This window comes from Rutidosis leptorrhynchoides, chromosome 4 (assembly GCF_046630445.1).
Source record: "Rutidosis leptorrhynchoides isolate AG116_Rl617_1_P2 chromosome 4, CSIRO_AGI_Rlap_v1, whole genome shotgun sequence".
In the NCBI taxonomy this organism is placed as follows: domain Eukaryota; kingdom Viridiplantae; phylum Streptophyta; class Magnoliopsida; order Asterales; family Asteraceae; genus Rutidosis; species Rutidosis leptorrhynchoides.
Genome location: NC_092336.1, coordinates 586,173,375 through 586,184,307, shown reverse-complemented (window position 1 = coordinate 586,184,307; position 10,933 = coordinate 586,173,375). Strand labels below are relative to the sequence as shown.

Sequence of the window (10,933 nt, the reverse complement as noted above, 5' to 3'; positions counted from 1 at the left end):
CACGGGTCATTAAACTAAATAACTTTAGCATTTACGTTTTAATAACTAAAATATATCATTAAACTGTTTCGTTTATACAAACCCGTGGTTCCACGGGTCATTTCACTAGATATACATGTTAATAAATAAATATTAACAGTTTGGGTATCTCGTTCAATAATTCGTTTGTTAAGAAAATTTGCAAAGGGGACAAGGTACAATTTTGGACGGACAAATGGCTAAATAATGAAGCTATTTGCTACAAGTTTCCAAGGCTATTCATGCTAGAGATGGACAAGGAGGTCAAGCTTGAAACTAGAATTATCAAAAACGATCCAAGTAATCTCTTCTGCTGGAAGTGGATACGCCCCCCAACTGGGCGAACACTATCCGAACTTAACAGATTGTGCGACTTGCTAAATGGTTTTTCTTATGAAAATGGTGAAACGGACAAATGGGCATGGAACTTGCATCCTAGCGAGACGTTTTACACCTCTGTTCTAACCAAATTGCTCGACGAAAAGATTCTGCCAAACGCGAATATGTCATTTGAGACAGCAAGGTTGCATCTACTTCCACAAAAAATAGGAATCTTGATTTGGCGGGTCATGCAAGAAAGAATTCCGGTTAGAGTTGAGCTAGACAAACGTGGGGTTGATATGGACTCGGTTAGATGTCCGGTATGCGACGATGATATCGAGACGGCTGAACACACTTTCTTGCATTGTGAGTTCGCAAAGGATATTTGGAGTCGAATCTTTAGATGGTGGGGATCTAATCGGCATATGTACTCGTGTCTGGGGGATATGTTCAAGGGTGATATTGGTGGTTCCAAATCCAAGTTGTGGCAATCTATCGAATGGGTTTGCGGGTATCATATATGGAGAAATCGAAATCTTACCTTATTCCAACGAAAAAGAGGGAATGGTCCGATGGCTTTAAACGAGGTTCAAATAAAATCGTTCGAGTGGATTTCCAAAAGAGTGAGAAAGTGTTCTTTCGAATGGAGTCAATGGCTTATTAACCCGAGTTCTTACGATGATCAAGTTTAATTTATATTGTACTGTTCAAAGTCTTGTGCTCCTGTCATATTTTTTAGTGTGATATGACTTGTAGGTATAGAGGTTGCTATCCTCTGCTTTTCTACTTGTTTCGAATTGTTCCTGATAAGCATGATCTCTAATGCTTATCCCACTGTAATTTTTTATATAATGAAATTTGTTGCTTTTCTAAAAAAAAAAAAAAATAAATAAATATTAAATTTAAATTTAAATAAATAATAATAAGTATATTAAATAGACAACAACAGAGTGATCTTTTTCATCGCAATCCATTTTTGCCCAAAACAAGTACTACTCCGTATAATTTATCTTCTCGTTTAATTGCCTAATACCGGATCAAATTTACCTAATTTTGTGGCTCCGATCAACCCTAATTAGGGTACGCTCTTCATCAATTTGTCCCATTTTCATCCTTATTCGTTAATAATTTGTCAATTTTAAGTATTTAGAGTAGGCACAAATCATAAAGCTGATAGCTCTTCAAGATACTCCCATAATCATTGCTTGAGAGATTAGGGTTTTGTTTAGTTATATAAATGTGTTGATGATGATCTTTTTTGTTAGGGTTCTCTAAATAACGTTCAGTTGGTAACTTAATTCCAGCTCTGGATTCTGTTGATGATACAAAGGTACAAACTTTATGATGATTTATGTTATAATATGATCATAGTAAGTGGGTTTTGTAGGAAATTGTGTTTTTTGCTGACTTGTTTATGGAATTTTTTTATTCTTTTTGTTTGACAGAATTTGTTTGATTTTTGTTTGTTCATATAGGTATGATAATTGAAAGTTGGGAAATAATAAGATTGAAATTGAATTAAGAATAAGTTATACCCATCAAATGCACTTTATTATCTACCTAAATGGGGATTACTAATTAAATTTAAATTTATATAAAATAAATAAAAATACTCCATATTATATTAAGCCCCAAAAAGGCACCTGTTTTACCCAATTTATGGTGGTAAGATTGCTAATTGTGCTTTACTAATGTTGGCTATTCTTAACTAGAATAGTATTAAAAATGGTATGGAAATTAAGGACAATGCTTGATCATTGTTTAATACCTGTAATCCTGTCAATAACTTACGGTAACATATTTTTTTTTAGGGTTTGATCCAATGTGTCTTTTTTCACAGTTAAACAAAGGTGATTCAGGTGGGGTTACAGGTTACTTTTACTTCTTCAATCAAATAAAATCAATTTTATGACACAAATATCTTTAATGAAGAAAGCCTGCAACGTTGCTGACTTAGTTCGTTGGTAATATTATATCTGGAACATAAAATAATGGAGATATCTTTCTTAATTAGAAAGATGGGTGTGTAAGTGCAGTTGTTTTATCGACATATTGTAAACTAGAATGGGTACATACTATTTAGAAGTCTTATATACTTTAGGTTAATAGTTGATCATTATCATTTAAGTGTCATCCCCTCATCGGTAGCGTTTTCTTTCTGTTTGAACTGTATAGCTGCTCGGTTGATTTCCTGCATGTACATAGGCCGTATTAAAATCATATGGACTGCTTCTTATTTTCTTTCTGCCTCATTTCGTGGCTTCCATTTGAATGTCGTGATTATGATATAGTCTCGCATTGAAATAAATTTAGTCACATTAGTTGAAATATTAAGTAATTTAATTTCTTTCTTCGAAGGACCACATAAAAGATAAAATAAGCACAATAAAAACACACAACTAATGGGATTACCTTAAAAATAAACAATAATTATATTAAATAATTTTCATACGCTAAAAGAACTTGAACAACTCTAACATCAGTTTCCACTTGAAACCTTAACCTGATTTACTAAACACCTAAAAACTAATTACTTAGATTATTGCGTTATCAACCTAAATAATCAAATCAACTCGTAATGCCATGATTCAGTAACATTTTTAATTAAAATAATCAAATAGTAATATGGTCATATTAGTGCCGAAAAAGGAAAGTAATATGGATGAATATTTAAGTTATAAGAATTTTTTTATGGTAAACTAGTTTTTAGGTTGATTTGATTTGATTATTTCTGATCAGTTTTAAAAAAACTTTTTACTAATTTCTATGGTAAATTTTTAACTTAAAATTATTAATTCCGTTTTAAAATTATTAGATATTGTTTTCTGTCGTAAATCAGTTTTTAAATTAATATAATAATGATATATTCAAACATAAGCAATAGAATGTTTCAGAATAGTAATTTGCAATATGTTGATAAGCACTAAACTTTTAGTTTAAGTAGATAATGAGCAAATCCAATATTTTGGATTTGCAGGTTGAAATAGCATAGGCAACTCTTCTTTCCTTGATTGAATATTACTGCCGGAAGCAGGAACTCGGAATCTTCACAATAACTCGAGAAAATCTATCGCAAGGTTTCCATACTTCATTCTACTTCAACCCATTGTCGTATTTTCCACAATGGTAAAAACTAAGACGTTGGAATAGTCATATACGGAGTATGAAGTAGGGAAACCTTGCCGCAAATCTTCTCTAGTTGTTGATAAAGATTCCGGGGTCCGGCTTTTCGACAGTGATTTTCTATCAGGGAAAGACATTTCAACATGTAAATCCAAATAGATTGCACTTACTCAATATCCGTCTCACTTAAGTGGAAAATTCAGCATATTACCTTTTGCTATTCTATTGATACTCTGAAATAGGAAATTTTACTGCTTATGTTTAAATCTATCATTAATTCAATAATCTAAAAACTGATTTACCGTAGAATATCAAATAATCTTAAATCTGGTCTAATAAGTTTTAATAAAATTTTCTGTTAAATGTACCATTAAAAATAATTTTGACTTATTTTTTATCAGAATAATCAAATCAACCTACAAGCTTATTTACCATAGAAATTTTTTAATACTCAGAATAGCAAATAATAATTTTTGTAACTTAAATTTCCTTCCTTTGTTACTTTCCTTTTACAATACTAACCTGAAAGAGGAAAAGAGTATATGATTTAGTCACATTTAAGTGAGGATGCCATGTTTGCCATATTAGTTGACGAAACCCTTAATGTTGCTCATCGGTGTCCTTTCTCGTGTTATTGAACTTAAGTTATCCGTGAGCCGAAAGCTGCATTTTGGAAAACTACGTGAATAATGTGGTTTTAGCTTTAGATTATAACTTACACGATTTAGTGTGTATATGTTTCACCCTTAAAAGGATTCACTGTGAGAATGTTGAAGTGATGTATATATATAGCTACTAACTAATCGAAACAATGTTAGTGTTTGGTGGACGGCTTCAAGTTGCTTTACCTATTGGATGCCCTATCTTGATTTATGCCCCCTTTTGGAGTGTTTCAGATTAAGCATGACTTAGTAAACGGTGACATAAAAACAACTATTGTATCATGTGTAAAGGTTTTTTGATTTTGTCATGAAGTTTTGCAAAACATAATATCTGACTTTCTTATGTTATCAGTCTTAATATTTATCCATGTATGAGAAAAAGTCATATTAAATGTAATTCTATATAATCTTGATGCTTGTTTGGTATTTAATCATTATAATAATTAGTAGATCCCCTCTCTATTAATGCTAAATGTTTCATGATTAATCAGGATCTTATTGCAACTCATCATCCAGTAATACTATGGGTCAACGAAATCTGCTGTATGGGGGGCCAATGATTGAAACTGAACAGGGCCATCTTCAACCCGAGCCGTGTATCGTACCTTATGGTGGGATACCAAATTTCCCTCAACCTACCAATAGTCACATGATATTACCACCCCCCACAACTCGAACTATTTTCAACCCTCAACACCTACCCGAAAATCACGGACCTTTGCCACATGGCATCGCGCAATACAACGGTCTTGATCGTCATCCTTCTAACAACTTATTTATGACACCTTCTCCAAACACCCGAGTTTATCCCGTTACCTTTAACCATGAAATGCAAAATCAGTTGCCATTTTCTAACATCTGTGGTGGCTTTGAAAATGGCCAGTTTTTGGACGGATATAAGAGAAAGAATAATATTCAGTACTTTTACCCGGCACCTGGCTCAAGTTCTTCAGTTGCAATAGACGGAACAATGATGGATGGCCCACCATTGGTTATGGATCCTGCAGCAGCCCATATAAGTTTGAGAAACAGAGGTTCGAGTGCTATTGGAGTTGAGCCAGTTTTGGCTCATAGTAATAGCCAATTGATGCCTGGAAACTATGATGGTCAGCCATTTCAAGCGGCATCTAACCCTTGGTTGGATCATCGATTTTGTGGTAATGGTGGTGATACCGCTGCATTTTCATGGAATCATGGTCCCGGTTTACCTCATATCCAAGGTGAATAAATTAATGTTAATGATAATTAATTAATCACTTAACTCACCCTTTTTGAACAATATAAACTTGCACATAGTTGTGGATTTAGTGGTTTCCAATGATATGTATACCTTATATCTAATCTTGATAGTAATTTTAATTGTGTTGCTATTAAGGGACTTTATTCTTTTTTGTGAAACGATTAATGCAACTGGAAGAATCATAATTTAGGTGAGGAGATAGGGTTCTTAAGATGTAGTATTTGTAAGTGATTATCTGAGATGTATATTGTAATCAAATAATCAGCTGTTATAAAACGGGTGGTATAGTGTGTGGATGTGCTTCATCTGTTTGTAGTGTTAATAATACGGTGTTAAGTTGTTTGAATATCTTGTATCTTGTAAGTTTAAAATATATAATGAATTGATTGATAACACAATCAAAGTAACATTCTTAATATGTGAAACAAAATATAATTGTCTCTATACCGGATAAATATGTACAGAACAGATAACCTACATGATTAGTTAAATATTTCAAACTTATATGTTTGATCTACGTATTGTGTTATTGCAGGACCGAGTGGTGTGGACGTCGGGTTACATGGATATCAAGTTCACCCGCCTGATATCACACCTTATCAGGGTGGTCCCCACAATCTTCACCACCCTCCACCGCCACCTATGCCACCAATGCATGGTCACAATATGGACTTTCATTCTCAATTGCTGTCTACTTCACGAAGACCTTCAACTAATACTTATCAGAATGGGATAGAGCTAGGACCTAGATTCGTGGGTCCCGTGCCGCCAACCGGTTTAAGGGTTTTGCGGCCTCATCGACGTGACGTGATTGTTGATGCAACTTCAAGGCATAGGAGCTTTTCCCACTTGAGAATTCTCCCTGAAGATGTATAATATAACTCTTTATCTCATGCAAATCCACCAAGTGTTTTTACGGTTTCCGTTAAGTAACTATTTAGCGTGTTATTGAATTGTAGGAGGTTGCGATCCTTGATATTTCTGGTTATCATGAAGTAGGACATTCGGTTGATCATCACAGAGATATGCGTTTGGACATAGATCACATGTCTTACGAGGCAAGTTTTAAACAACACTTTAGCACGTAAGATATGTAGTGATTGTTTTAACGTACTTTATTCTATGCAGGAGCTTCTTGCACTTGGTGAACAGATCGGCAGTGTGGGCTCAGGCTTGTCGTCTGATTTCGTTCTAGAACATTTAAAAACAAGAGTATTTGCTATATCTAAATCTTCTCATGCACCTGAAGATGCATCTTCTGCTGATCAAGAAACTAACTCTTGTGTAATTTGCCAGGTATCTGATGATGTGACTTCTGTTTAGCGTTTAATATACTACCTTTTGCAATGTTAATTCCTATGTTGTTATTTGTACACAATATTGTCTCTGTGTTAGAAATTACATTATCAGCAACCCTTGCACTAAACCTGGAAATCAGTTAGCTGCTCTTAACTTATAAAATATGACTCTACGTTTATCAGTTATGATCCATTTATACTGTTGTTCACTGATGATTTTTGTTGTATAGACCAACTATGATGATGAAGAACAAATCGGGGTGCTAGATTGTGGGCATGAGTATCACGTTGAATGTATAAAAAAGTGGTTGATCGTGAAGAACACCTGCCCAATATGCAAATCCACAGGACTTGCTGCTGCACAAGCAAACGAGTTGTAAGAACCAGAGAAGAAATATATGAACATAATCATGAAGCTTTTAAATAATTTAAGCTCTTGCTTCTCTTCTGATATATATAAATATAAGTAACTATGTAAATCTCTTATAAATTATGGTAAATATGGGGACTTGTTTTTTGTTTCTTGTAAGATGCGACAGGCAACAACTGTTAAAATCTCATCCGTTGAACCTATTGTACAGACCTTTTTTCTCCTGTTGGTTCACTCAAGGTGGTATGTACTTATGAATGTTAATATCAGGTTGAACATTCATTGCATTTTTTATTTATTTTTATTATTATTATTATTATATTATTTTTTTGCTTCATATGGTGTTATGATGTTTTCGAATGTATATAAAGCGAATGTATATAAGGTTCGTTCTATTTCCCAATCTTAAACCTTTTTTGGCAATTTTAATCATTTTTCCAGTTAGATGTGGTAATCAAAGACTTGTTAAATTTCAACCTTGTTTGAATTTCTTAACAATGTTTTAGTGTATAGCCAATTTAGGCCGTTGATTTCTGTTTTCCAGCCATTTGTTTTGTTTTAAAACCTATTTTTCCATGAATCTAACACTTCAGTTGCCAATTTTGGGTCGGTTTTTTTGGGTTCTTTTTCGGAATCGGTTTTTTTCGGACTCAAAACTTTATTGGATTCGATTTTTACCAGTTACATTTTACAGGTTCAATTTTTATAACGTCTGAACGACAATAATATAAATAATATAATTGTAAATTATAACGCTTAAACAACTATAAATAATATAATTATAAGTTACAACGCTTACCACTATAAATAATATAAATAACCAACACTTTTATTTAAACAATACACTTATAATTTATACAAACCTTATATAATCTAACCGAAGCTACCTTGTATAATCTAACCGAAGCTTCAGGATCGTATACGAATCGCACCACCACGATCAAGAAAGGGTATTGTTGGATCTTCTAGTTGCGGTCCTTTATATCTTCCTTGAGCATGTTTTTCGGGGTAGCGTTACCCGTAGTTGAAAAAAACTCCATACATATCTTGCAACGAGCTTTTTCCTCATTCTCTCTCATAACACAAAAGTCGTAATTAGCCCAAATATCTTGGTTTTGGGTAGTAGGTTTAACCAGAACTACAACATTGTTGGTGTAACGTGTTTGTGGTGTTCTAACGAATCGGAACCAGAAGCGGAAGCTTGTGATTGTGTGATATCCATTATAGGATTAGTAAGTAGTAAGAAAAGAAAAAGAGTAAATAGAGACTAATTAGAGAGATAGTTGAGAGTACTTGTTAGTGTGTGTTCAACCACAAGCAATATCAACTATCATCTATTTACTATATTACACTTGTGGGGTAAAATGGTCAAATTGCACTCACGATACTCCAATAAAACCTTAAAAGAACTAAAAACGGCTATTCTTTGGAAAATTTCAATCAACTCTTTGATCCGGATCTGATCGGTTCCTTTTTACCTGTCCAGATACGGTTTTGAACCGGTTGTAACGGAAGCATAGATCCAGGGGATTATAGCCAAAATGCCCATTCCCATGTAGTTTCTTGCGCTGGAGCCCCAAAAAAAAAAATTTGCCAGATTGCCCTCGCAAGACGCAAGGAGGCTTGCGAGTTGCCCTCGCAAGGCGCAAGTTTGCGTCCTTGCGTCTTGCGAGCTTGCGACCTTATCCAATCAGATGTTGGATTTTCAGATAAGATTTATTAAGATTTCTTAGATTTTTGTCGGATAAGATTTTACCCTATTTATAGTATGACCCTGGAACTTGTCTTTCACAGTCTCATAAAAATTCCATCCTTGTGCAATTCATTGATTAAAGGTACTTTAAGGTACTAATTTAAGCATTTTTCTTCACTAATTATTGTATTTATTATTTGTTTGTATGATGATTATTTTTAATTAGTTTGTTATTTACAGTTAATATCCATGGACAGAAGAGCTAGAGCTTTACACCGACCATCACAAGGAGAGTCATCACAACAAGTTGCTGAAAGACGACGACTATTAGCCGACCGTCCCATTCTTCCTGGGGTTAGGGTTGTTGCTCTAGGTGCTTTTTCCGCGTACTGGCGGGGAATAGATGCTGGAGCTTTTCTATATCGTCAAGTTAATGAGTACTATCCCAGACTTGTTAGGGAATTCTATGCTAACTATGTCTTTGATCCACGTAAACTGAAATGTGTTCACGTGAACATGTTTGGTTATTCCTACGATTGGACGTTGGAGGAGTTTGGTGAGATGCTGGATATTCCAGATGGAGATTTCAAGTTTTTCAGTCTTAGCAAGGATGTGAAAAAGGCCCCGAGGAGGTCAGCTACAGGAAATTCATTCTCAGCTTCTGGGTTTGTTTCGGGACTATGTAAACCTGGTTTTTACATGCCAAACAGTGGTCCTGTCATTATCAGGGAGGAAGATATCCAGGACCAGTATCAACAGATGATGAATGTCATCAAGAAGAATGTCATGTTTCGAGATGATGCTGATGTGGAGCTATCTGTAACTGAAGTTTTGATTTTGATGTGTTTGCTCGAACAAATCCCAATTAATCTGGCATATGTGGTTGCTAATCGGATGGCAGGATTGGCTGCAGCTGGTGGGAGTGGATTGCCGTATGGCATGTTGTTGAACAACTTCTTTGCTGATGAAGACGAGTTGGTGCATCCTTCTGATCGAGAAGTGTTGAATGCTCAGATTATGTATGCTGCTGCATTTTAATTAATCTTGGTTGATCATGTAATAAAGTAGGTTGTAGGGCCTTTTGTACTACTGGTTAATGAAATGGTATTTTAATTTTAGCCTATCTGTTTTATTGGTCATTTTAATTTTCAGTACAAGTTCAAGGACGACTGGAGTAATTTGGTCAATAACAACTTACACTTAAGCACTAGATAAATATGTGTAAACATAGATGGACATATACATTAACAGTAGTTAAATAAATAAATAAAAACTCAAATAGCAGCAACATAAAATAGTAATCATAAAACACGCAAAGACGCAAAACATGCCTTGCGAGACGCAAGACGCAAGACGCAAATTTTGTAGATCTTGCGTGCTTGCGTCTTTGCGTCTTGTGTTTTTTATTATTAGGTTATAAACCTAATAATAACATTCACTTGACACACACAAACTTCGCAAATACGCACAGACGCAGAGAAGCAAATTACGAAAAACCTAGCCAAATGCAAATACGCAAAGATCCATCATCTTCTCTCTCGTTCAAACAGTAGATCGAACCCACCATCACCACCTGCACTACCACCAGTTCATCCATCGTATTCACCACCACCACCACGTACCAGCGTCTACGTCACCAACTACGTCACTATCGTCTTCGTCTGCTCCATTTTAACTACGAAATAAATCAAGATATCAACCTAATAACAATGGCAAATCCGCAGGTTAGTTATTCCTTCACTATATATGTTAGTTATTTGGGAGGTGTATATCAATTTCATATGTTCATATATAAATCTGAAAATGTGCACACCAACTGTTCGATGAAATGTCTCTGTGATAATCATCATTATTAAAAGATAATTCTTGCTTTTTTTTTTTAATAATGGGGTATATTATGTCTTGTTTTGTATAGTGTTTTGGTGAAACAACAATTTGTTGCCGGTCAAATTAATTTGACTGTCCAGGCAAAATGGTCTTTTTGCGTCCTTGCGTTCCGGACACAATCAAGTCGCAAGACCATACTTGCGACCTTGCGTACCGGTAGTAAAGGACGCAAGACCAATTTTGCATATTTGCGTATCATATGCTGATGTTCTTATTGCTAATTTTACAGGGATGGGTTGAAGGTAAACTGACGATGAAGAATAAAATAAGTATTATAGGTGATGTGAAGAAAGTAATGACCGAAAATCAAATAAAAATATT

At 34.6% G+C, this 10,933-nt stretch overlaps 2 protein-coding genes across 2 annotated transcripts; both read left to right on the top strand.

Moving 5' to 3' along the window:
- Positions 1–269: 269 nt before the first annotated feature.
- LOC139842883 (uncharacterized) lies at positions 270–1,031 on the top strand. The gene has a single exon (XM_071832983.1). It carries the CDS (start codon positions 270–272, stop codon positions 1,029–1,031), a length of 762 nt encoding a protein of 253 aa, XP_071689084.1.
- A 281-nt stretch (positions 1,032–1,312) lies between these two features.
- On the top strand, positions 1,313–7,352 carry LOC139845560 (probable E3 ubiquitin-protein ligase ZFP1). Its single transcript, XM_071835818.1, has 6 exons — positions 1,313–1,419; positions 4,616–5,344; positions 5,900–6,234; positions 6,324–6,422; positions 6,493–6,660; positions 6,893–7,352. Exons 2-6 carry the CDS (start codon positions 4,648–4,650, stop codon positions 7,040–7,042), a joined length of 1,449 nt encoding a protein of 482 aa, XP_071691919.1. The 5' UTR covers positions 1,313–1,419; positions 4,616–4,647; the 3' UTR covers positions 7,043–7,352.
- Positions 7,353–10,933: the final 3,581 nt, after the last annotated feature.

Bases quoted from the DNA above. Each gene is read 5' to 3' on its own strand.
- LOC139842883 (XM_071832983.1), top strand. From the start codon at position 270: ATGGACAAGGAGGTCAAGCTTGAAACTAGAATTATCAAAAACGATCCA.
- LOC139845560 (XM_071835818.1), top strand. From the start codon at position 4,648: ATGGGTCAACGAAATCTGCTGTATGGGGGGCCAATGATTGAAACTGAA. The intron at 6,235-6,323 runs GTATAATATAAC...ATTGAATTGTAG, and splicing joins TGAGAATTCTCCCTGAAGAT to GAGGTTGCGATCCTTGATAT. The intron at 6,661-6,892 runs GTATCTGATGAT...TTTGTTGTATAG, and splicing joins ACTCTTGTGTAATTTGCCAG to ACCAACTATGATGATGAAGA.